The sequence below is a fragment of the Anas acuta genome, chromosome 5 (genome assembly GCF_963932015.1).
Source record: "Anas acuta chromosome 5, bAnaAcu1.1, whole genome shotgun sequence".
Taxonomy (NCBI): Eukaryota; Metazoa; Chordata; class Aves; order Anseriformes; family Anatidae; genus Anas; species Anas acuta.
Genome location: NC_088983.1, coordinates 6,209,132 through 6,236,225, shown reverse-complemented (window position 1 = coordinate 6,236,225; position 27,094 = coordinate 6,209,132). Strand labels below are relative to the sequence as shown.

The window sequence follows — 27,094 nt, the reverse complement described above, 5'->3', positions numbered from 1 at the left end:
AGTCCATGAATTGCATTTTTCTTTTGTAGTTTACATGATGAGTGACAGGCTCTTAAGCAACTTGGATAAACTTATGCTCGAGTTCGGTAGGTCATTATATCATATATTTTTTAACTGAAAATTACTGCTGCTGTGCATATAGTAATGTTTTCAGCTTTTTACAGTTACATTAAATTCAAACAAGTAAATCTGTAGTATTAAGGTTTGGGTGATTGCCTACAAAATGTTTTGTTCATTGTGAGGTTATGAAGCAGGGCACTATCAATTACTTAATGGCAAAACTGCTTGTCTGAAGGGGTAATTTTAGATATCTCATTAAAATATTTGTTTATTGGTGTGTGCAGGTAATATTGCACAACATTTATTTCACAGTTTATTGTAGGTAAATGTGAAAAAGCATTTATTTTTCTTTTCAGTTTTCCAGCTAAAGCAAACTTCTTATGCAAAGGAACATGTTAATCAACAGATAAATTGTGAGTAGTGATAAGTTACCATTTTAATAATCATTTTATTTGTATCACTGAGTACACTGCTTTTGTTTCATGAGTCCTGGTACATGTTCTGAGTTGCGGGGGCGGAAGCAAGCTTAATAATGAAAGCTGTCCAGTGTCCTGCTCTCACCCTACCTCATCTTTTGCCATCAATACTTGGTGATTCTCCCTAGCAGACTCTGCTTTTGCTTTCGACTCTTAGCTAATGCTGTTCAGCTGTCTCATGGACAGCCAGTTTCATGCTGCGCCATTTCCTGCTCTTACTCTGTGGCTCCTCACAGTAACTGGCAGTTCTTTGATTCAGCTGTGCTAGCTCGATACATCTGCCACTTGCCTGCCTTTCTTTCTTCATGGTTTTTGTGCTTCCCAGATTTGGACTTCTGCCTCACTGCTTCTCCTCTCTTTCTGTCTTCCTATAATAATGAAAGTTCTCTTAGTTGCTGTGTCCTACTCAAGCCTGGTTCTTCTTTTCTGCAGTCAAGCAGCTGAAAATTTTATTCGGAATCCGAAACAGTAATCCCAATGGGAAAGTCTTGCTCCACATGCAATTCTTTTTACCCAGGACTAAAAAACAGCATATTAGATCTTAGATCTTGACTGATTTGTTTTACCACATTGCCATGTGCATCACTCAGTTACGGGAATGGCTGTAGAGGAACTATTCTTTAGACGACCTGAGGACATCAGTGCTCATCACTGGTACCCCATAAGTAGAAACTGAAGTTCATACCCTTAAAGAAGAAGAATAAGAGAGCATTCAGGTCTGATTGTTGTTCCTGTATTTCTAATAATCTTGACTGATATGTCAAAGGAAGTACTTATATATCTAGAGGTTTATCAATATTAAATTGAAGTATTTTAAACTTTAAAACATCTATAACATTAAATCTGTTACATCTAGAATTCTGTATTAACTCTTTGGTCATGTAATTTAAACTTAGAGCTATTTCTTGTCTTAAAGTTTATGTAAGATTATTGTAAATTAGGATGCTTCTAGCGGAAATCCAAAGCCCATGTAGTAACATACTATAGCTGCTTTGTTCTGTTCAGAAATATCTATACAGGCATGAACTCACAAGCAACACATGAACTTCTAAATGTTTGGGTTAAATTGTTCAAAAACTTACCCAGAAATAGCTCCACTGATTTAATTTAGTCTCTGTGTATGTATTACTTGGCAGAAGAACAGTTGTGTCATTCAGCCTCTGACTTTTGGTGTAGGATTCATCAGACTTTTTGGCTGGAGTCCCTCTATAATCAGTGGAGAGAAAGATTCACTTCTAGGGTGTGATTTGTCTCATCCTAAAGCAAGAGTTTAAAGTAGGTTAGATAAAGTATGGTTTAAAAAAATCTCTGTCATTCCATAGTGAGTGTGGTTGGTGCCACGTGTATCTAGTTGTGGTGTAGATGTCTGTATTGTAAACTTGGGTGGGATGGATCTCATTCACTTATTTCAGAAATGCCTATTTATAGAAAATTCTAAATGAAATGTTAAGTGTGTAGCTTTGATTATATAATAGACTTTTTAAAATATAGTTGTGTTTTATCTTGGTAAATCTCAAAACGTCATCTGCAGGCTATTTTCAAATACACCTTTTTTCTGCAGAAATTAAGCGTATGTTGCTTGTCCAGTAGTTTTGCTTCAAGCTAAGTTAAGGCAATCCAAGGTATTAAGATATTAAAATATGTTGGGATTCTTTTCATCTTCACCAACTGATGTACATCTCTGACAGATATTCTTTACTGGTTTCAACCCAGGTGGCGTAGTGACTATGTAGCAAGTACTGCAAAACCAGGCCCAAACTTGAAGCTCTAGAACAGTAATTGATGAGGAGGACAGGATGGCTGTGATTGAGTGACTTCTGCTTAGGGACACTGCCTTTGTCTTACAGTGCATCAGGGAAGCCGTGATGGCAAGGGAGAGTTGGCACAAGCAGTTCTGAAACCCTGTAGGAAAGAATAAATAAACAGCACAGAGTAAAAACGTACACCTAGTTGTGCTCATTGCATTTCATGCTCCTCATTAACTTTTATCTGCTACTCAGTACATCAATTTATCTTATATTACAGGTTTCCAATTTGAGCAAATTCCTTTTTTATTTGGATTTATCTGTTTCTGATCTCGGCAGTCATTTGAGTACATGCTTTTAGTACACTGTTAGTGATGTTTTTATTTTTCCCTTCTTGAAGTCAACTTTCCCATTCTAAACATTTGTATTTCTGGACTTCTGTAAAAGAAAACATGTCTAAAAGAGACCTTTATCTCAAGCAACTTTTGTACTCCGATCAGTCTCCCCAGATGCCAGCATTAGCAAAGGCAAAGTGGCTTACACTCCAGTTTTCCTGTATACTACCTCTAGTGTCTGCAGACACATGTACTTCTGTGGCCTCCAGAGAAAACAAGGGTCAGCTTTAACTATTAATAAGAGCGCTTTACTTTCTACCACTATTAATTACTTCAGTTCTATGCAGATGGGGATGCAAAATCGGCATCAGTGTTTCCTTCCAAAGCCAATCTCATAATATTAAATGAAAATTAAGGTACCACACAGCTCAAGCCTTTTCACTCACTTTGTTGTTGCTTTGTTTAATTGCAGGCTGTCCGCTCATCTGCACTATTGAGTGCAAGTATTTTGGAAGAAATTTTGATTCCTTCTGAATGTAGACTTTTTATTTCATGGATGTATTGAAAGAAAAAAAAAGCAACAACATATTAACATATTTTTTTATATTTCAGTGTATTCTGTAAAAATCACAGAAAAAAGGAATGAAATTGCTAGGTTGAAGGAAAATATAAATAACAGCAACGAGGCAATTGCTGATTTACGCAAGCAAAATGAGAATAGTAAGGACAGCTGTAACGCGTAAGTACACTATAAACTGAACTTGTAGTCATAGGTGGTATTAAGAAAGTCACGGAGGAAGTAGTATAAGAATATGTGTGCTCAGACAGGAGTGATGTAAAAGAAAACTTTAGTATTTTCCAATTATTTATTAGGCTGTGAATCAGGCACAAGAATTGCAGTATTATCCATCCCCTGAACAAATAAATCAGAGAAAAACAGGCTATGTTTAAGTTTGCCTGTTTTAGTGCTTTATTAGAATAAAAATGTTCAAAGGTTACAGGTACCATCTTTGCAGCATGCTAATAAACTCAGGTAGTAAGGTTGAACATGAACATTAGAACCATGACTTTTCTAATTTTTTATACATTGGAGTTCTGACAAACGTAGACATCTGACAATACAGAAAATTTGGCACAGATGATGTAATCCTGTCTTTTCATCCCAGTATTCATCTTTCTAAAGTCTGTCTAGCTCTTGGCAGCTGAAGTGGTGATTTGTTAGCATATCTTACTCTTTTTGTTTTCTTGCAAAACTGTGTCTAGAGATGAGTGCTTGAAAATAATGTCTGCAGCAGATTTGAAAAAAATTTGCAGGATATGAATGGAGAATATGTGTGTTTCTAAGAATAAGAAAGAGAAGTGAAGATAGATCAGGGTCCTCTCTAGGTTTACTTCAAACTATCTGAAAACAGAAGAAAGAATGGAATCAATAGTGTCTGAAGTGGGTATAGTTGGTAGCTGTTTGAATTGATTGCCTTTCTGTAATGATTCATAGCTTTATCATGAAAAGTTAGGAAAAAAATTTGAGCTTGACAAGAAAATCTCAGTGTTCTGAGATTTCTAAATTCTTTCTTACAGCACAATGTAGATACTTCTAATACTTTTGTAAATTACTGAAATAATTCACATTACTTCCCTCTTTTTTTGAAGTTGTAACTGTTATGTGATGCAAATATGGAAACAAAAAATTAAGGGTAGAATTAAGGATCTGACCTAATTTTTAATCGTTGAATTCAAAGGACTTTGAGTGAGGTTCTAAAAGGAATAATCAATGGCATTACTGTAAAGAGACTGAAATTGAGAAATGGCTCATTCATGGGTAGTTTATTCATACAAAGACTATGCTTGCAGAAGGGTGATATTTCATGTCTTATATTACTGAAAATGTTGTTTAACAACGTACTGAAAATTGCAATAATCAAGCCCTGGCTACGAGATCAGACAAATAAAGACCTTATGTACTAGAATCATCTTAAACTTCTGGTATTTATCTAGTTGATGCTCCATATACACTGAGCATGATCTAATGTCAATTTTGTAAATTCAGATATTGTTTTCAAGTCACAATCGTCCTCACAGTTGATTGATTCAAAGACGAGTATTATTACATTTAGTTGCCAGTAGTGCTCAATAGAGCTCTCAAAGAATCTAATTTTTGTCTGGATTACTAGGCATCATAAACATACTGAAGCACGTTCAAAGACTTTGAACAAAATACTGGATTCTTACATGCAACAAGTTTACAGAAAATACAATACATGAGACATATAGGGACACTACTGTGTTTTCTACAAAGATCCATATCGGTTTGTTTAACAAAGAACCGAAGGCACACAGGGACAAAAATGGAATACATATTCTTAGAAAAATGATGGCATTTTAAAAATATTTAGTTGATTGAGTGATTCAGACTCGACATATTGATCCCAAAACAAGAATATGTGGTGAAATACAGTAGATGGGAACTTTTCCAATTTTACCGTTTATTTTCCTTATATGATTTTAAAATTTCTGGTGTTTTAATTTGGGTTCAAGAATGGTGCGATTTCATGGAAATAAAGGCAGATAAACTCAGAATGTTGCTAATTTGAAAAGAAACTTCTGTCTCGTCCCATTTGCAAAATCACAGGAAATTTTTAGTGCTTTCAGTTTAGTGTGAATAAAGATCTTTTATACCCTAGCCAATGAAAGGAAAGACAAATAAATGTGATAGCCACCAAGAACCTCCTTGAAACAGTGATGCATTTAACAAACTAATAGATCAGACTACTTCTATCCTTTTTCCATTGTTCTTTTTTCATACTTCGTGGTTTTTGTGCATGTGCAGAATAAGTGTGAATACAAAATGTAACACACAGCATGGTTTGCACTTTGGTTAACAAAAACTTCATGACTTTTTCATTGCTCATTTTTTCATTGCTCATTTTTTTCCTCCAAAGAAAGATACAAAGTTTTCTGGAAGAAGAAAAGTGTTTGTGTGCCAGTGCACTTTTATGCATGTGCTGTTGCTTTCTGCTTTTTAAAGTCTGACCTCTTTGAAGTGTAGCTTTTTGCCGAATTTGTGGTAGGTGTGGTGAAGTAGCATTTTTTAATTACTTTTTAATCACTGTAGCTTCAAACAATTTGTGCCAAATAATGCTAACTTTCCTGGATGGATGCTGCACTTTCTCATTCAGCTTTTTTTGTTGACAAATTTTATGGCTGTTATAAAAGTTGATTATATGTTGTTTTTTTTTTTTTCAGCACCTGAAGTACATTATCTTTTGTTCAGGGATATTGGACTTCAGCAATTTAATTGTGAAGTCTTTGTTCTACTCCAGCTTTGGAGCGCTTGTGCAAATGCACAGTCCTACTTTGTATGATTGCATGCTACAAGCTCTCCGCTTTTGAACCACAGGGTATACTCGCATCCCAAAATGCTGTTTATGTGCTGTACTTGTGAATATACGGTGTAAACAGTACCATATATCCTCAGTTGCTCTCAGTTTCCAGTAGAGAATTGCTTGCTTTGTTCAGTTGTAACCTTGTTCTGTGTTGCCATTTCTCTTCTCCTCATCGATTTCCATCCCTTTAAATGTAACTTAATTTTTGACCCGTATCTTTCCTGTTCCAGTTTTATTTGGTCACCAGCTAGCTGTGCTTCAGGTGCTTATAGTTTTCTTCTTCTCTCTTCAATCTTCATCTTTAATAGGATCTATATAAGTCTTCCTTAAGCTGTTTCTTACGTTCACATCTCCTAGGACAGATAGTTCCATGCAAATTTCATTGTAGGTGTTTGTGTTGCCCCAGAGTAGCTTGTGTTCTAGACAAATGCTGAACTTATAGATAGTTATAAGCCCTTATCGGAGAGAGCGATTGTGCTGCCTTTTTCTGTAGAAGGTTCACTTGGAGGGAACATGTGCTTCTTTTTCATTGTAAATGGGATCTCTGTACCAGTGTAGCACAGATGATTCAGCCATCATCTGAATCTCAGCTCTCAGCATCTCAGAATTTGGCTGTTTACAACCTGTCACTACAGAGATTATTCTCTCTGAATGAGAAGAATGTCAGTAGCAAAATAATCTATTTAGCTCTGTAGGCTTAAGTTTAATATTTCTGTTTCTTCCCTCACCTCACAACACTTAGGTGTCTGTTCAGTCTTCATAAAAGATTACTCCCTGTTTGAAGGCTCCATTCATTGAAGGTTTCTAAGTTTGTTTCTTACCATCTATAATTGAGCCCCACCATGGCAATTTGCTGTTACATTTATTTGTGAAAACATCTTTTCTGATAGCTGGTATCTCAGCTGGGAAGGTAGGAGACATCCAGGCCCTAATGGTTCATTCTCCGTATTTATCTTTTTTTTCAGGCAGGTTGTTTTCCTTTTAAAGACCCACTATATGCCTCTCCTAAAGATCACATCTTAATTTTATTTGAATCAGAGTTTATCTGCCTGTTTCATAGAGTGCCCACATTCAGGGAAGAGGCATCTTTAATACCTGGATATTGAGAAAGTACTGTTGGCATAGCTTCAGGAATCTTAAGTCCATCATGTCCTGAAGTCCTTTCATTCCTGAAGTTGCTGTGATTTCATCTAATCTACAGCATCCTGCTGTGGGAACTTCACTTTGGTGAGCTGCATCATAGTTCTTAAATTATCTGAGGCTCCTGAAAATTATAAATAACCAACCAAACCAACAAAACCCACACAAAATGGATTATTTGTGTTTCAAGGCTGTTGGAGAACCACATGAGAGGAGGCAAAGCAGACCTATTAGTTTGTTCTATAGGAATCTGTGACTCCAGACTTCCAGGTCAGTGCTTGCAGTCTCTGGGTTATTGTACTGAAAGGCAGCATCTCTTTCTGGCTGTTTTCTGAGCAGGACTTGCTTAGCAAATAGAAGAGGTTTTGAGTTGGTGGCTGCTTCTTGCATTTAAGTATGAGATAGGTGCTGGTGATATTGCTGAGAAAAAGCAGCATGCATTTCCAAGAACATACACATTTAAAGGATTTACTGGTGGTACTGTTCTGAGTACCTAAAATTTGTGTTTTGATGCCTGAATGCTTAGCACCAGGGTCCTGAAAGATTGTGAAGTTCACTCTATCCCTTAAAAAGTGCTTTATAATCATTGCTAATCCTATATATACTCTTGAATTTGCAACTTAAAATCTCAAGAAAATAAATGTATGCATGTAAAAGCTTTCTACATTAAAACCATTTATGTTTGGCTTTCAAAACATTAATTGTTCTAGTTAGCTACCCAAAGCAACTTGATGTTTTCATTTTTAAATGCCTTTTTATTAGGAGAGACCATTTATACACGTTTCTACTTTCTCAACAGCTGGAAGCCCACCTATGCAATTCTTAGCAAGCATGAAGAATATTTGAAAAATGAACTCGAAGTTTTGCAAGAAGCTACAGAAAATGAGAGGTATCTGTGATCATATGAGATGAGGTTTCTAGCAGTAGTGTCTATTAACTTCTCTAAGCTGATCAGCAAAGAAAGCAGTCTGCATCAGAAAGTTGTGGTAAACTTTTCAGTGTAATAAAAGAATATTTGATTTATATTATTATGAGTTCATCTGCTACTTTTTAGTTACTAATGAAAGAGGATAAAATATGCTTTTTTCCAAATTCAATTGCTTCCTAACTGTCTATCATAAATTTTCATAACACTGTTGAATTGCCTACAATTTCAAGAAAAGCCTGTGAAATAAAGGTAATTAATATTTCAGCTTTGGCAGAAATATGAAATATCTGACCACATTTGCAGGAACATGTTTTATCTAAAGATTTTTTTAACCATTATTGTGACACATCTTCACATAGTGTATTTCAGATATTCAGGTTTGGGAAGACTTTTTGGAAAATAGTGAGGTTCTGTTTTTTTCAGAAGCATCATGTAAATGACCCTAAGCCTTTACTTTCATATATGCACTAAATAAGACAACAGATGCATTCAGATAATTTTGAGCCTTTCTTATTTGTGAATATGAATTGAATATGATTATTAGAATACGCAAAAAAAATATAATAATATACTTCTATATATTCTTCAAAATAACTACAAAGCATACACATTCAATGAATAATCATGAAAAATAAGGTAAGTGCCTAAGGAAAGCCTGCTCCATAATCATCTTAAGACCAGTTGTGGGTAAGGTTCTTGTCAGTATTAATTACATGTTCAATTTTGTTTAGTAAGTGGCATTTCTTTTAAGTTTCATCTTCACTAATTAATTTCTACATTTTAAAAAAATGGCTAGTTATGGAAGGTAGCTGCCTACGTTGAACAGGATAAAGAACAGTTCCTGAAAATCTTCACTGAAATTTTCAAAATGGGGTGTGCAAAGTTAACCCTGTGAAGTATTGTTTAACACTCATATAAAAGTGATCTTCATTTTAGAGAGGCTGTTCACCTTTACTGATCTGCTTGGGAAGGGGAAGAGATTGGTCAGCCTTATGCTGAAAAAATCATGACAGATCCATCTACATACCTAAATACCAATTTAGAGATGTAACTGTAGATAGCTACAGTTAAGTTGGTTTTGTTCTTTTGTATGTGTTCTTCTTTCCAGTAGTTTTAGACGGCAGAAATAGATGTCTTCTTTTTTAGGGCTTTTTGGTGAAAAATAAGGCCAAAGTGCCTTTCTATGATTATATGATGAAGCCATTTTGGCCTTTACTAGTTAGATCTAACAAGCCGAAGAATCATTACTTTTGAATTGCTTCTTTAGATAACTAGTTTCAATTCCAACCCCCCATTTTTTTTTATTTATTTCCTGAGCTTAATTATAAGACACCATGACTATAAATGATGAAATGAATTTAATTTATATATTTTTCACAATTGGTCTTCAGATATTTCTTTCAAATACAGTTCCTGTGTACTGAAGCATTTAATTATGTACTCAAATTAGCAAGATGTGCAGTCAACAAATTTTAAATATATAAATTAGGAAGACAAATAAGTATATTTAAAACTTCATGTGCTAAATGCCCATCTTATCTGGCATAAGTGGATATTCAAGGCATGCTGCTTTAAATTGAAAGATGTTTTTAAAAGATGGGCAGATCAATTTACATTTAATTAAGCACTTACTGTGGAGGTTTTAAAAACATTCCGTTTTCTTTCTATTATTAGTTTCAAGAACATATAAGAATGCGTAGTGCTGGAAGTTCATCTTGAAAGTATCACTTATGTATCATGTTTTATAAGTGATATTTTCAGGATGGAAAGAACAATGAAAAAAAAAGGAAAGAGGAATAAATAACTATCAAGGTAGTGTTCAGGAGTTTTCTGGATGTTGTCTTTTTTTCCTTTTGACATTAAATTAGAACTTTTTCTAATGACTTTAGTGTGAACAGTGCTGAATTCTAGATAGCCTATGTTCCGCTACATGAACTGGAGGATGTGAATTACTTAGGAAAAATACTAAAAATTGTGATAATTTCTCAAGACTATTACACTATTCTGTATATGGCTCTAAATATTTATCAGTGGAAAATACACTTTTGGGAAAGGCATATATTTAAAGTTTGAGGTTTATTTTCAGAAGTTTGAAATGTACCAGTTGCAACAAATTATATGATTTTGATATATTTTTTTTCACATTTATTTGTAATGCATTCTTAATTGTATATCTGCAAATTTCATTTTTGCTCAGCTAGTGTTTGTAGCATCTATTACATTCAATAGAGCTAAATCTCTTCCATCTTTCATACCTTGAAAATCTGATACAGTATACACAAATCTCAACTCTGTGTAATATTTATTTCTCAGTTAATTGACCAGGCTGTGTTAATGATATGTGCTATACGTCTGGAGCTGTGGTAGGTCTTTATAAATGTGTACCATCGGCATAAATTCTTTCTGTCAACTGTTATTATGTATTTTACATATGTCCAATTCATCCTGAGGTTGAATAGAATACAAACATTTTAAATGAATGACTTAATTTCATTTTAAATAGTTATTAAGCTTTTGCTTTCAAATGCGGAGAGAAATATACTGGGCTATGGTTGTTATTCATACTATTAAAAGACTGTAAGTGATTAAGACTTGTCGTGTGGGAAATACAGACTTCCAGTAGGTTTATACTTGCATTACATGTGTGTGACATTAAGAACTAGAACTAGCTCTTTTGTTAATTACTCAGTGTTGTTAATTACTCAGCTAAAGATACTACTTTTGCACTGGAAATGACCTGTAACAAAAGTTATGCTTAGCATCATTATTGGTGTAACAGAAGATGTTTCCCAATGAGATAGTTGAATATTGATCTGCCATTAGCAATCTATCTTTGTAAATTCCTTGTCTGAATGAGAAAACAGACCAAGTAAAGTCTTTTCCAATGTAGTCACTGTCATTGATTTAACACAAGATGATGGCTGCTCTGTGCAAAAGTGTTTTTCTTTCTCTTTTTTTCTTTTTTTCCAAGCATAATATTGATCAATTTTCAGCCTTATGTGATGAATTACATCCAATTGCTTGTTATGGTATTTGTTTTTATAGCAATTTTTTTTTGAAGCCTATTTAAACTTGTAAGATGTCACGAACATTTACTTAACGGGGCCTCTTAATTGATGCTACTTACTTCAGTAATTTGTAGCTATGTACTCACACGGTGTCAGTGAAATTGTATTAGTGTAGGATTAATTTTGAGGGCAGTCCTAAAAAAAAAAAAAAGAGTATTCTGGCTCTTTGCCAATTGAACATTTAAATGTTTGTTTAACCTTAAGCATAGATAATGCTATTGTTTTAGGACTAACACACACTAATGTGTGTGCTTAAGGCTTCAGACTCATATTGCTCAGCATTTCCTTGGAGGCAGCTCTTGAGTGATGCATCAGGCTGCTGTAAAGCCTGGATGCTAGGCCAAATCCTCTTTTAGTGTAAGTTTGATACAGCTCCACTGAAAACACTGGAGTTGTGCCAGTGAACACAAGCACAGAATTTGGCTTGCTGTTTCATGATAATTACAGAAGGAAGAAACATTTGTCATCTGCTGAGCTACCTTTGGACATGGTATGGTCTACATTCCTGTCAAAATAATGACTGTTTTTTATATCATGAATGTATTCTTTGTTATGTCCAATATAATGATCCATAAAAATAGCTGGAAGAGAACAATGAGAGTCAAATAGTGATATGCTAAAAGTAATATGACTTGTTGAAGAACAACAGCAAGTCTAATTGAGCTGATTCCATAAACTAGGCAATTTTTCCTGATAAACAATAGCTTAATAAGTGGAAAAAAGTTGTGATTTATTTTATAGGAAAATGTATCAGGATTACATAATCCAGTATAAAGAGATTTTGGAGCAACACCGTGAGAAGTATGCAGAAACCCCTCTTGCACAGGAGTGTTCCAAAAAAAAGAAAGAGATTGAAGAAATCCAAAACAGAATTCTGAAGCAGTCTGAACAATATAAATTGAAAGAAGACGCTTGCTCGGACATTCTGGGTACTATTATTATCAACACTTAAACTGCACAGCCTGTTGCTAGTGTACTGCACATTAGAAGTGCTGTACAGAAATCCACCAATTCATCACCGTTTCTCTTAAGCCGATTAAACATTCTTCTTTTTGTTACACCATTTTTAAGGGGGAAAAATGTAGCAAATTGAGATTTGGAACAAGATTTTAAAATACACATGCTGATTTGCCACTGGGCTTCTTGGGGTAAACATTCCCAAATTACTTTAGAACTAGACTTTCAAAAATGTAAATTTATTTTTCATATATGTTTTTTGTTCTGTTTTAAATGGCATTACCTTCAGTATTACTGCTGTTTCTGTTATGTACACTAAGCAATGATAAGTGTTCCTGAACTGCTAATTTATCTTGTATTTGTAAAGAAAATTAGACTTGTTAATGATTTGAAACAAAATTTTGTTTCTGCAGAGCCTGCTCCTTTCAAATCCTTTAATGACTGGGCTTTGCATATGTATCCTTGATGCATAGTGTTTATACAGTTTATGGGGAGGAAAGTTTCTATTCACCTTTCACTTGTTTTTATTAAAAAAGTATAATAATTATTTATTTATGTTTAGAGTGGCTCTAGTAGTCATTTCCTTATGAGGAAACTGAAGGTCAATTAATATTCTTCAGTTAAATTTTATGGGAGCTTTTTGAGGGAAGAAAGTACAATTTCATTTAATGACAGATCAGTCAAAATGCTTCATTAAGGAGGAGAAGACTAACTGAACTTAGATTTTGAGACTTGTCTATGAAATGTAGATTTGTCAGAGCTTTCTGTAGCTCTGTAATTTTCAGTTATGGCATAGAACTGTGAGGGATCTGTTAGTATTCACTGCTTGAAAAAAATAATGTTGCCATGTTTGTCCCTTAACATGAAAGTGCTTCTTTGAGGCAAAAAACACAGGAAATGTTAAAGCTTGCTGAAGTTGCTACACAAGAATCAATTGAACTAGAAAGAGAAGCAGAGGAATTAGAAATGAAAATTAATTATTTTAAAAAGGTAATGGCATTTTAATTTTCTTTTATATAAGTATGCTTTATATATGTAGGTGTTTATACTGTCATTTGCTGAAACAAAAAAAGTACGTTTTCAAGCACATGGACCAACAGGATGATATAAGAATTGGCAATTATTTTTCTATAGCATCACATATGTTTTCTTGGAGAAGAGATGTCCATGAATATAAAGGCTCTTAAAGCTTTCTTTCTGTTGACCTCAGTTTATACCATAATTCTCTCAAGGACCTGTGTGCAATGACTTTCATGTTAGCTCAACAGTGCCAGAGCATACTCAACAAAATTTAACAGGACTATTCCTTTGGGAGCCACAGGGCTTGAGTATACTGCCTTCACAGGTCCTACAATTTTTAAGAAGGTTTTGTTCATTTGAATGTATTTAACTAAATATGCTTTACAGTAAGAATTGCATAAATTCCTTTTCTTTCCTTCTTAAGAAAACTTGTCATTGTACTGCACATATTTTAATTGCAGCACATTTTTTTTTTCAAATTTTTATGTTTATCTGTTCTTTATCTTTTAAGAGATTTGAAGAGACTACAGAAGATCAAAATGATTCAGAAATGGTTGAAGGAAAAAATCTGAAAAGTCTAGAGAAGCCAAAGAATTTTAAGGAAAGGTATGTTTAAAAATTATTTATTTTCCCTTGCTTTGATCCAGACATCTGTGTGGATAGTTTTAAAGGTTTTGGATACATTTACAGTGACTGTAGTCAGAAATAAAGTGCATTAACTCTACTAAACACATAATTGGTGAAAAGGAGTCATGGCTACAAATGTCATTCGTCTTCAGCTCTGAATTACTTAAGAAATTTAACTCTTAATTTGGTTCTTAAAAAGAAGCATGAGTGAAAGTTTCATAGACAGGATTAATCGTTTAGTAAATTTGATAACTACCTAGTTATCATTTACAACTTGGACTCACTTTAATTTGAGCTCAACTACAAGGACTGAAATCACCATCAGAACCATCTTGCACTCATCTGGAGTTCTTGTAAGTATTAAAAAATCACCCTTAAAACTGTTTCTGTTAGACCAAAAGCTGTTTTAAACTTAAAATATGTCCAAAAGTCTTCCAAGTGGTTTTACACCATGGTCTTCTTGAAAAAGAAGTTTTTTAGAGTTTTGAATTGGAATTTAGTGGACCATGTGTACAGAAATGTGCCATCTTCACTCTCTAAGCTCCTTTCATAGGGACATTTTAGGTTTTTATTATCTGCTTTTATATCCCTGAATTAATCAAATTATTTTTTTCATGGTTTAAAGCCTTATACCTGTTCTGCCTTCTAAGCTTTTTATGATTGGCAAGATCTTAGAAACAAAGGGAAGCAAGAAATCCACTTTGTTGTAAGACTAGGTGAAAAAGTTTGGAAACCCTTCCTTGGAATTTTCAGAGGCACCCAAGTATGTTCAGTCTGCAGAAACAAAATGACAGGAGAAGAAGATTTATATTCAGAGTGTGGAGACGTAAGAAGTATTCAATCAAACACTTAATAGAAAGAAATTCATAGGGTGCATTGCTAGACCTTCCAGTTGTATGTTTATCTCTGTCATGGATCTTTCAGGTGCTTTTCCTTTCACCAGAAGTTTTTTCTTGGTTGCATACAAGTAGATCTTTTTGGTGCTCTTACGGAAGAAATAATTCCATGGCTTATGTCATGATTATAACTTTCTGTAAACATTTTACGGTATTGCAACTCACATTTCTCTTACCTCCATGTATGTGAGATATAGCCTATAGTATCAGACCACAACATGATTACTGATTACTGTTTTTGTTTTTTGAAGCTTGTTCTTGTCAAAAATATCCTCAGCATAAAGGGTTGTGGAAAAATTGTTTTAAAATATCCCTATTTGGCATTAGTATATTAAAAGAAAAAGGAAGCATAGAATTAACCAATAAGACAAACACAGAAACGTAGAAGTAACCACTGATGTTAAAAATAGGTATTTTTTTAATCTGTGATTATAATCACTGTAAAGAGAAATCAAACAGAAAATGTGTTAAGATAATGAGTTATATGAATTAAAACCTTTGCAGACTCAAGACAATGTACAAAAATATAACAGCAGAATATGGGTACTAAAGGCAGGAGTCTATTGTGAGTTGTTCTGCAGTCACTACACTGTGGCTCCTAGGCAAAGAGCTTTGTGAAGAAGCAGGAGGTATCTTCATCTTCTGCTACAAAAGAAGGATGGAAAGAGAGTTTTGATACATTTGACACATTCTTCTGAATAGATATATATTGTAAAAGAAAACTTTATTTAAGGTATGGCAATTTTCTAGAAATATAGAGAGTTGTCTGCTACGTTTTACAAAAACACACAGAAACTGATTCCAGGAACTTGTAAAAACACAATTGGCATCTTAACCTGTGTAAAAAAAAAAAAAAAAAAAAAAAAAAGGTTAATGGCAATCTAAATCACAACCATCAGCAGCCTTGTTCAATTCATTTTTCAATGATGATTGTGATAAAGTGGCCAAATGAGCCACACTGAACAAAGTGAGCAGTTTTAGCCAGGGCTCTCTGCTTAGCTCTACTTTTATCACTCCTTGGTTTAAAGATTTCCACATCTGATCTTAAAGATAATTGGTCATGTAAACATCTTACTTCCCATAGTACTCGTTCTTGACACAAGTAACATCTATAATTGCTGTAAATAAAAGAAATAGACATTTTACTTTTTTTTTTTTTTTTTTTTTTTTTCTGGTTTGTTTGATATATTGGGTGATTTCTGTAGCTTGTTAGGTTGTTGTCCAGCTCAGCACTTAGTGTGTATACAACTTTATTGGTAAAGATTTTTCTTTTTCATCATTGTTATTTGACTGAGGTGCATTCCTGATTTTCTGTGATCACAGTTGAGCATGCACCTGAGTTTAATGTGTTGTTAGGTCTGATATCTTAACCAGTGCTTCTAACACTGGCATGTTTTAACCAGCAGTATTGCTAACTTTACTCCATGCTACCTTATAAAGTTCATCGTATTTTTTATCTTATTTTCATTTATGAAAAATTTCAAGAAAACCAGGAAGACTGGCTTTCTTGAAATCTGGAATCTTCAGTTATTCCGAGTAGTTTTGCTTAGTCAGCCAAAAGCAGATGTTGCAGCTAGAAGCACAGAGGCATCAAGCAGGAATGCCAAAGAGAAAATAAAATAAAACATTATTAAAATAAAAATGGTAAATGTTCCTGTGCCAAATTGTTCTGCTAACTTTTGTCTTTCTGCTCCGTAAAAGGCTATTTACCATACATAGATAATTACCCTACAAGTGAAAATGTTTGCTGTTGTTTTGTTTTTGTCCGCCTACAGTATAAGTATTTTGGACAATCTCAAGGAGTGAAAAAGTGTTTTTAAATGTGGAAGTGTGATTGCAGAGCTACAGTTATGATTAAAGCTCTTTTACAAAAGTGTAAAACCAAAACTATTAATACTTTTCTTTGAGACTGACAAAATTCAAGTCAGCAATGTTCTTATGATCATCTTATTGCTATTTCATGTCCCTGCTTTCAGTGGTATTCTCTGTCTGGTATTCTTTAAGGGAAAATTAAATCTTACTGATTGCTGGAGCTGTAAGATGTAGAACCTCTCTGGAATCATGCATCTCCTTTGAAATCTCCGTTTATTTGAAGCAGTTGTATTTTATGATTTCCTTTCTTTTTCAATCATTGTCTTAATTTTTTTTTAGGATATTTGAAGAGAGTGAGCATCCTTCTTTGTTAAATGAGAAACATCAACTGTATAAACCATTACATCTCCCGTGCATTCCCCGGAAATCAGTCCAGTCTGTACAAACTATTAGATTTTCTATGAAGCGAACGGACAAAGGTGCAGTGTGTTTCCAATGATCTTTTTGTGAACATTTTGGGTTATTTTTATGTAAATAAATGAAAACCATGGTAACAAATGTACTCAGCTGTTTTTACTGTGATAGTTGATTCCAAGCTTTCAATGAAAGTTGAGTACATACCTGTCTTTATGTTCTGAAAACCTTTTGATTCTTCTCTCATCCATGCAATGAGTAAAGTGAGATGGTGGGTATAGTTAATACATAGTGCCAGAGAAAAATGAAGCATACTTTTTGCAGTGTTTGTAAAAAATTAAAACTAAACTAAACTGAATCAACCTGTAAATAGTATTTGCTGTGATTTGTTTGATAACTTTCATATTTTCTGATACCTTTGTTTTAGCTATTCATTAGCAGGAAAATTTCTAAGCTTTGTTGATAAGTGCACTTTAACAGTGCAGTGCTTTGGATTCTTACTCCTATTGACAGTATTAAGTAAGTTTTGTTAATTTAGGGAGGGAAGAAAAAGAGAAACATATGGAACATTCAGTTGCTACTAGCAGTTCCTCCAGCCATGCAGAAAATCCGTCACAGGTATGCAGTTCTCCCACTGGTAAAAACATGGGATTATATAATGTTTTGTATGGTTGTTTAAATTGAAAATACTTCAAATATATCCAGTGCTATAACATCTTATATAAAACTTAAGCTAAGTTAACACTGGAACCAGGACGCTGAAGACATGGTAACCGTAATAGAAATCTGTGGTACTAGTTCTAATTCAACTGAAAATATGTATACTTTTGCAAAATGTTTTTAAAATTTAGAGTAATCTTTGTAGATGCTGTGGTTTAACCCAACAGACAGCTGAGCACCACACAGCTGTTCGCTCACTTCCCTGCAAAGAGATGGGGGAGAGACTAGGAAAAAAGGTAAAACTCATGGGTTGAGATAAGGGCAGTTTAATAGGACAGAAAAAGAAGAGAAAATAATAATAATAATAATGGGAATGAAAATAAATATACAAAAGAAGTGATGCACAATGTGGGGAGGGAGGACCTTCATAAGATGAAACAAGACAACATGAATCCAAAGATGAGGATGGGAATCTGGGACCTGGAATTGCATTAGAAAATAGTGGGAAGCAGTAAATCAAAGTTAAGGGAATTTTGAGAAAGGTTGATGGCAACAACAGGAAGATGGAGTCTGAGGGAAAAATAAAAAGAATGAAGGAAAGGAGGTTTTTATGCTTCGGAAGAGGAGCGTGGTAAACTACAGAAGGTGAGTGGCAGACAGATTCTGCATACCCAGCACTTTTGTCCCTTACCCCAAGCTGAATTCAATTTGATAGCATTTTGCAAATTAAAAACAAACCAGAACTATCAACTTGCTGTGAACTGATGTGTTAGCTGACGCTGAGGCATAGATTCCTAGTGCCACTCTGCCCTTAAGGCACAAATACGTTTTGCATGTTAAGAGAGAGCTTCTGATCTGATGAAATTCTGTGAGGTGGGAGTGTTTTCTTGTTACTTACAGTTATTGCGTTCACATAGCAGACACTCACTTATGTGTGCCCTCTTTGACCTTAGGACATGGAGACAGGCCCTTCAGCCCGTGCTGTATTGCCAATCAGGACCAAACTGGCTGCAGTAATAGAGAACATGTATAAAGTTTGTAAATTATGTAATGTTATTATGACTGAGAAGTTATTTTTTCACCTCTAGTTATCAATGCTGTGAATGCAACCTTATCAGAAAAATGGAAGTGCTTTTGGGTATCGTGCTGTAAGAAGAAAAATGTTAATCTTAGGTAAAACAGACAGGCAAAAAAGTGTATATGTTGCATAATTGTTTAGCAAAGATTAACAGAATGGATTTAAACAGCCTAAAGAGAAATCAGAATGATATTGTTGAAGTGACAATTTTATATGCTGCCTCAGTTGATTTTTTGCAATGTTTCAGATGGTTATGGACACTGCATGGACTAATAATCTACAAATTGCCCAAGTTCCATCAACAGCAAGCTTGCAAAGCCAAATGCAATTCAGGTAACTTTTCTCTAATGAAGTAGCTTTCGTTCTTGAGATTAAAGTTTATGGAAATAATCCACATTGAAACAAACAGCAGTGTAACTTTTGTCTTTTAGACAGGTAGTTCCTCCAAAGCAAGTGACTACTAATCAACAGTTCGAGAGTGATGATACAGCAATAGGTAAAGTACCACAGACATTTTCTGATCAGGTGTGCTTTTACTGTAAACTAGACCACAAAATGATAAAAGGGAAAATTCTAGGACCCAAAATTTCACCCTGGTATGAATGGACCACCATTTGTTTTCCTTTTACGTCTTGATTATTTAGTTTAAAATTGAGAATACAGTAGGCAGGCTGGGTCCTAGTTTAAATGGAGACTGAACTGTGCAGTAATGTGGTATGCATTCTACATTAACCATTGCTAATGAAGGGCACCTCCCAGCATCTCTTGTAAATCTACGCTCTTAGTTTCTGTTTGGAAACCTGTGTGAAAATCTACCCAAAAGGCATGATAAAATGCAAAGAAAAGGGCTATAGCAAACTAAGGAATTCAGGAAGCTTGAAGCATCAGATTAAGATTTAAAAAATGAAAATTAAGAAGTATGCACAAAATGCTTTCAGAAGCAAAACAGAGTAGCTGCAAATGCATCTACAGTTTTGAAGTCCCAGGGCACTGAGCTGTAGCTTAAATGTTTTTTTTTTTTTTTTTTGTCCTAATTGCACTGTCAGTTTAGATGCATTTCAAAAACTATAGTCTATTTTTTTTATAAATAGGATCCTAATTATATGTCCTGAAACACAGGATCTTAGCCTACAGTGTTGCATGGTCTAAAGCTTTCAGCAGAAGGTTGGGTAGCATTCTTCTCATTTCCTACCCTAGATTTGGCCCAGGTCTTGAAGATATGTTCCATCAGTCTCATATGGATGTGCTTTTTATGCTGTTTCTACGTGGTTTCTATTGACTGGTATTAGCACTCTCAGAGCGCAACAGCTGGATTAGACAAAAGTAGCACTCAGGGAGCAATAGCTAGATTTGAAGAACACACCAAACAATATGAAGAAGCTTTAGCATTGCTTTAATGCTAGTGAGTAAGTGGCAGAACGAGAGGTAACTATTATGAAAATGGCCACAAAGTGGGTTATTATGAAGACTACGGTTGGAACACTTCCTTATCAATAGCAATGCCAAGTTAGTAAATCTTTTTCAAGGATTCTTTCCCACAACATAACTTTTACTTATCCATTTAAAATGTTGTTACAATACAAGCAGTACTGTATTCTTTGTATAGAAGACCAAGAGGCCAAATGTGATGATAAAGAAGCAGAAGATGAGCCTAAGGATTCTTCGTATATACCTCAAGTAAGGAAAATGTTTCTTATGTCAGACATAGTTATTTTATTTACTGCAGTCAAACTATTCTGAAGTATTTGAATCAATTGGTAAGAGGTAATTAGATTTCTCAGGAATTGGCAAAGTGACTCACTTTAAGGCACCCAAGAGGAGAGAAGCCAATCTGTGTCTTCTGATTACTAATACAATGATCATTGCTTTTGGCCTTGTCAATGTTAATGCTTTTTTATGCTACCTTAACTATGGGCCATCTATGTCCATATGCACAGCATTTTATAGATAGAACTGGTACATGTAACTTTCATCTGTGTGAGCTAAGATGCATGGGAAACTCACTTCTTCCACAAAACTCTAGAAAATAGGCTCTATGCTGGCTACAGAGTCCAAAAGGCTCCGTTTGCACTACTTCTACAATCTGTACTTGAATGAGAGTTTAAACTCACCATGCCGTAATATTCAAGCTAGTTGTTTGTACAGCTTGCATGTACAGGTGATACTGAGATCAAGTTTGAGATACTCGTCTTCTTCTAGTTGGTTACAGGTTCATGGCTGCTGGCAGCTGGTGGAGAAAAATATCTTTAAAACAATATTGAGCCTGGTGGAAATTGTTCTACAGAATTCAAGTGTATATTCTCCATTAACATTTTCTGAGAAAGAGGAAATAGTCAGATGAAATATATTCTGATGGTTTATGTTCCTTTACTTCACTAGAATAGCACGAGGATTCCAATGTGACTTAAAGCATTAACTAAGAGATACTTTAGAAAGAGAGAGTTCTTTTATTCCAAATCATTTTTGTTCAGTCAGCTTACAAGTTTCTTAATTTTGGAATGAAAATTTTCATACATAATTGCAATCAGAAGTACTCCATCTTAATTAGTTAAACTAAGGTTACAGTTGTAACTGTGGAGAATATGTAACTGTGAGAATTTATTGAATTCCCTTAATTTTTTATGAAAATAAAAAATCTAACTAAGCCTAAAGCATACGATGACTGTGTTTAAAACAATATGTGGGGAAATTACATATGCCATAAATGTTATTATATGTTTCTTTTAAACAGAAAATACATACCTATTTTAAGTCAAATGAAAATAATCCAGACACAGCAGAAGAAAGTGCAGAACATTTTCCAAGAACACCTGAAACACCTGAGTTTGTTGGAACACCTGACTCAAAGGGGAAGAAAACCCAGTTCTCTAAAACACCTCCATTTGACTTGTATGATCTCAGCTTTTATATTTAGATTTCATAAGTTAATTTGTAATTATATTTATTTTATATTTCTGCTATTTTTTGAAAGATACTACAGAAAGATTTCCATAGAAAGCTCTTCTGAAAATACTGTTTTTTTCTGAGTTAGATTCTGTTCTTACACTATCATTTCTGCTTGAAATGTAGCTTTTTCAAGATGGAGGGGGACTTTGCTTAGAAATATGTGAGGCAGGTTCTTTGTAGCTCATTTGCTAAAATTGTTTTCTTTTCCTGCAGTAATATTTGTTAATTACTGTCTTTAAGCATTTTTTTTTGAAACACGAGTAAAATTGGTAGGAACAGTCTGATTTGAAGGGCTGTATTACCCATTCTGTGTTGCAAGAAGTAATTACTGATGGAAGATACAGTAATTTGGGAAAGTCACAAAACATAATAAGGACAAATATAACAACAGCAACAAAAAAGCCCTCTGTGCTACTTTTAAAAAACTATTAATGTAAGTTTTTCCCTTCTGTCTTTACAGCATTCACAATTTCGGTTGTGAAGAAGGAACATCAAAATCTCCGGCTTTCTTTTCTCTCATGAACTTCTCCCAGAAGTCACCTGGCTTTAATTTGTTTGATTCTTCTGTGTTTGGGGCAGAACATTCATCTGATGAGGTAAAAACGGGTACATAAGAATATTGAATTTCCACAAAGCAAACAATGCTATAAAATAGTATTGACTGCTAATGAGGATTTCTTGAACGATCATCTTTTAAGCCTTTTTTTATTAGCATGCTTAATTTTACATTTGATATCTTTAGGAAAAGCTTATATCCTTACCTGCTGATTCTCCTGTGATGACTTCTGATCAAGGACTGGATCTTGCCCGTATGGGTATACAAGTGCACACAGGCGCACAAGTGACTAAATTCACAAAAAGGTTACTGGTTTAGCATTGCAATGCAAAATTTTAGGTACCCTGGCAGAATTTACAACACACATGCCAATCCTGCATGGTTTTGTCTTGCTGCAGTGGGGAATTGGGCACTTAAATTGTTGTTGTTTTTTTTCATCCTCCATTTTTCACAAAATGCAAAACACTTAGGAAAGGAATAAAGGTTTATTTATTAGTAGAACTGAAAAGCAAATATATTTTAGCATCTATATTTAAATGGAGGAGGTAGCCAACTAATTGGAACAGGGACTGGAATCCAGCTAGTGCTCTTTATCCTTTGCAGATTGCCTAGCTGTAGTGTTCCAGAGTAATTTTTATTCTCTCTAGGCTAAGTGATAGGCAACTGGATATTCAGGATAGATGTGTGTCAGTGTGTAACACAGTGGTTAGGTACCACTCACTGGTAATGCAGATACAAATCCCATTATACAAATAAGGGACTTGAACCCAGGTATCTCATATTTCAGTGGGTGTGCTCAGTCTTCTGGTTACTAGGTGAAATCTAAAAGAGGAAAGAGGGTCAATATTTATTTTGTATTTCTTAAAATATGTGATGGTGATATCTCCTATCATCAGCCCTGTGTAGGAGAAAATAGAATGGTGGATAGTTTGTGAGCTGTTTAGGAATGAGGTAGGGCTAGGTAAGGTGAGGTAAGTGAGTAGGTAAGTCACCTAATACTCTCAGAACCCATGTTATATTGTGACAGCTCAGGAATTTACCAGCCTCTAGCAGTCACTTGACTCTTCACAATTAACAAGTTAGATGGGAATTTTGAAGGTCTTAATATGGACTTAAGTACCTGTTATAAATCTTGCCTAAGGATTCTGCGTATATACCTCAAATAAGGAAAGCATGAAATGTATCAAAGAATTGACCGTGCAAACTCAGGGATTGATATATAAATTGAAATTCAAATGCTAATATTCACTGGTGGGCAACCTGATCTAGTGGGTGGCATCCCTGCCCATGGCAGAGGGGTTGTAACTAGATATCTTTAAGGTCTCTTCCAACCCAAGCCATGCTATGATTCTATGAATATGTCTTTCTCACTTACTACATATCAGCATTAGAAGTTACATTCTGTCTTTTAAATTTGTTAAATAAAATGTCTGCTTTGTTTCAGACAGATGATAATTATCCTGTGGGACACTTGAATCCCATGTCCCCACAGAAAGATTTTGGTAAGTCTGAAAGTACTTGTGTTTTCGATTTGTGATATTGTGGTTTAGTGGTTTGTTGTATTTGTTTTTTTGACTAGCTTGAATCTTTCTCTTCATACTTGTCTTATGGACCTCAAATGTGTGCAATTTCATGGAAAAAAGGAATGTGAGAAAGAAGAAACAGAAATAGTGATTGTATTAGGTGTATTTGAAGCAAACTCTGAGAGGGGCTGCAAGGGGAAAGAAAAAATTAAGTGTCAGAGTTTTGTAAGCCTTTTCATTCCTGAAAGGAGTTCTGTTCTTTAAATGTAAAAAGCTATAGTCCTGGTAAAAAACACTTTTTTTAACTTCAGGCTACTATCTCAGTGTTAGAAAAATACATCTATTGTTTCCACCCCCCCGCATCTGTAACAAAAGCAAAGTTTTCATTTGATAAAAGAAACCTTGATCATCACTTTAAATCATTGGAGGTACACAATGTAAAAATATCACGAGTGAGAGAGGAGAATGAGACTTCATAAACCATATCTTCTACCCATACAAAGTGAGCCACACACATTTATACATTCTGTGTGAAATCCTGGCTTTAGTGAGGAGAAAGGACAATTTTTCAGTGATAACAGTAGGATCAAAATTCACTTTTGATCAAGCATTTTTCTGAAGGGAACTGTAATCTACTCTTTTTAGAGGTTCTGCAGGTGCAAAGCCACTTTTTTTTTGAAGTGGATGAACAAAAGTTTATATGCATACATAGGTATTGCAGAGAAAAGGGTATGAATTTTGTGTTACTGAATGTAAAACTTGGGGGGTTCCTGTTTATAGCTTTGTTTCTCCAAATATTTCAGTGGTTTTTCAGAGAAGAAAGAATCCACAAAAATGTGTCAGTTTACAAAGACTCGGTTGCTTAGTATTCAAAATATTTCACCCAGTATATACTAAAAAGTGTAAAGTATTTTGTTATTCTAAATCATTCAAGTGCTTCATTCTACATAATTTCTGATAATGCCCTCCTTTAAGTACCATATCTAGTGCAGAAATAAGCACACACCTGTAGTCTGATATGCAGTGGGCATTGGGAGTAAAATATGATTAAAGGAAGCATATTATGCTGAATGCATAAAGTATTCTTTCAGTAAGACAATCTAATAATATAATATTCACTCTATATAGGAAGCTTATTTGGGAAATCAGAAAGTGAGGATGCATTTGCCTTTCCCTTCCCCTCGGACTCGACTTCTCACGCATTTGGAGATGGAAAAGATGACTTTAGTTTTCCATTTGCATTTGGACAGGATCAGAGATCATCACAGTCTCCTTCTGTGAAAGGTTTTCATTCTTCCTTACAAAATACAAAGCCATCTACATTCTTTTGAATACCTTTGCCTTCCTTTTAAATTCTTTTCCTACTTAGCCTTGACAAATGTTTTCAGTTTCTTAAGTTAAAGTACAAAGCATTTCATCTTCTCCTTTCATTTCATGTAAGAATACATTATTGCAATTGCTGCAAGAGCATGTGTATCTCCAGCAAGCACATGCTTTGAGATGCAGCTTTCATTTTTCTTATTTATTTTCTAAACATGTTGTTTTCATAAAATGTTATGATACACTGTCCCTAAATTGGCACTTACAAGCAGCAGAAATACCATTTTAAAATAGCATGTTGAGTTAATTCAATATCTGTGAGAGAGCATCTAAAGAGTACTTCTAGATGAGTACTTTCAGTCTCTGATACAAAATAAAAGAAAGTGTTAGTAAAAGTAACTTTATTGTACCAGACAAAGCTGAATTTGAGTTACAGTGTTTTTAAGTTGGTTATCTGTTATAAGATGTTTGAAATAAACATTTTTGTTAATTTTGTGCAAGGTTTTGTAGATATCTCTTAATATCTGAAGTGAAATAATGTTGTAATAATACTTGACATTTAAACTTCTGTCTCACTTGAGATGCTGAAAGCAAAGTAAGATCCTTCCACTTTATAGGAAAAAAAAAAAAAAAAATAAAAAAGATACTAAGTCAGTTTCCAGAGTGAAACAGTGGTCAATACAAGCGTATCCACCAGTTCTCCACAAATGGCTTGGTTTCTGGACTGGGTGCTTGTGAAAATGATACCAGAGTAACTCAGCAAGGAGTGCGAGTGCTTACTGTTCAGAGCCACCACACCACTGTGCCCTGTGAATGCCTGAGAACTGTCCTCTCCAAAAGCAGCAGTTTCACATTTATGGCCTTTGAAGGAGATACGAGGTCGCTTTTGAGTTTTTATTTATGTTTTTTGTTTGTTTCTGTTACGTGTGAAACACCTATTACTAGTTTTTGAAACTCCTAATAAATTTATAAGGGATATCTGTTTCTTGGTAATTTACTTTGAAGTAAATACTCTGTGTAACAGCAGGCAAGCACGATGCTGGAATGGAAGCAGAGGAAATAAAAGAAAGACGGTATTATTCAGTGAACTTCACAGAAGACACTGCAAGTGCACTAACTAGTCAGGAGGGCACATGGACTGAGTGAAACACGCTGATGAAAATCATCTTACCCTTATAGTCTGTCGAGTCCACCAATCAAAGGTCTTCAAGGTCCAAAGGGGAGTAGCGTTGCTCTTCCCTCTGCTGACCCACAAAGCCCTGAATCATAGAATGCCCTGGCTTGGGAGGGATCTTAAAGACCATCTAGTTCCACCCCACTAGGGATGCCGCCCACCAGACCAGGTTGCTCAAAGCCCCCGTACAGCCTGGCCTTGAACACCTTCAGGGATGGGGCATCCACAGTTTCCCTGGGCAGCCTGCGCCAGTGCCTCACCACCCTCTGAGTAAAGAACTTGCTCCTAAAATCTAATCTAAATATCTCCTCTTTTAGTTTAAAACCCATCTCTCTTGTCCTAACACTATCTGTCCAATAAAATGACCAAGAGCTGTAATCCATGCCACTACTTTTTATCCACTAAACCCCTAAATGCCGTAGGACCATTTTCATGCAGCCCAGCTTCTCCTTCAGTACCTGTGCTTGGACATTGGTGGAAGTTGGGCATTTTTTAAGCAGAGTGGAGATGGATTGAGGAAGCTTAAGTGAAGTGCTGCAGAGATACAGCTAATAAGACACATATGGGTTTGGTAGACTTTATATGGGCTTCCATGCTTATCTATTTAAAACATTTTTTCTAATTTGCTGCACACCTAATTGTCTAAAGGCAAATTTGAGAGCCTGTCTGTGTTATTTGGTGTAGTGTGTTAGGATATGCTACTGGCAGATAATCTTCAGAGATCATTTAGTAAGCCCAGAAGTGCAATTTTATTGGTTCAGTTATTCTATAACTGAACCTTCTTTTCCTGTTATCTGATGAATTCTGTCATCTATGTCTCAGATGTTTGTTATGCTGCAGTAGTATACTGCAAGGCTGCTGGCTGAAGTGGGAGAAACCACAGTTCAAGATCCTGCTGGATGATTATTTAGAGAAATAGGATAGGCTTGTTAATAACAATAAATAAAAAATAAAGCTACTTCATAAGAGGCAACCA

At 34.9% G+C, this 27,094-nt stretch overlaps 1 protein-coding gene across 1 annotated transcript; it reads left to right on the top strand.

The window, feature by feature from the left end:
* On the top strand, positions 1-25,660 carry C5H14orf39 (chromosome 5 C14orf39 homolog). The gene is made up of 17 exons (XM_068685601.1): positions 1-86; positions 417-473; positions 3,229-3,355; positions 7,939-8,028; positions 11,877-12,064; positions 12,506-12,548; positions 12,962-13,082; positions 13,624-13,718; positions 16,787-16,926; positions 17,400-17,479; positions 18,847-18,932; positions 19,031-19,095; positions 20,206-20,276; positions 21,331-21,488; positions 22,006-22,141; positions 23,546-23,603; positions 24,753-25,660. The coding sequence occupies exons 1-17, from the start codon at positions 35-37 to the stop codon at positions 24,953-24,955; spliced, it is 1,770 nt and encodes a 589-aa protein (XP_068541702.1). The 5' UTR covers positions 1-34; the 3' UTR covers positions 24,956-25,660.
* Positions 25,661-27,094: the final 1,434 nt, after the last annotated feature.

What these genes read in the sequence shown, in the direction of transcription:
- C5H14orf39 (XM_068685601.1), top strand. Translation starts at nt 35, where the DNA reads ATGATGAGTGACAGGCTCTTAAGCAACTTGGATAAACTTATGCTCGAG. An exon ending in TGTTAATCAACAGATAAATT is followed by an intron (nt 474 to 3,228) that starts GTGAGTAGTGAT and finishes TTTATATTTCAG; the next exon opens with TGTATTCTGTAAAAATCACA. An exon ending in CGCTTGCTCGGACATTCTGG is followed by an intron (nt 12,065 to 12,505) that starts GTACTATTATTA and finishes TTGTTTCTGCAG; the next exon opens with AGCCTGCTCCTTTCAAATCC.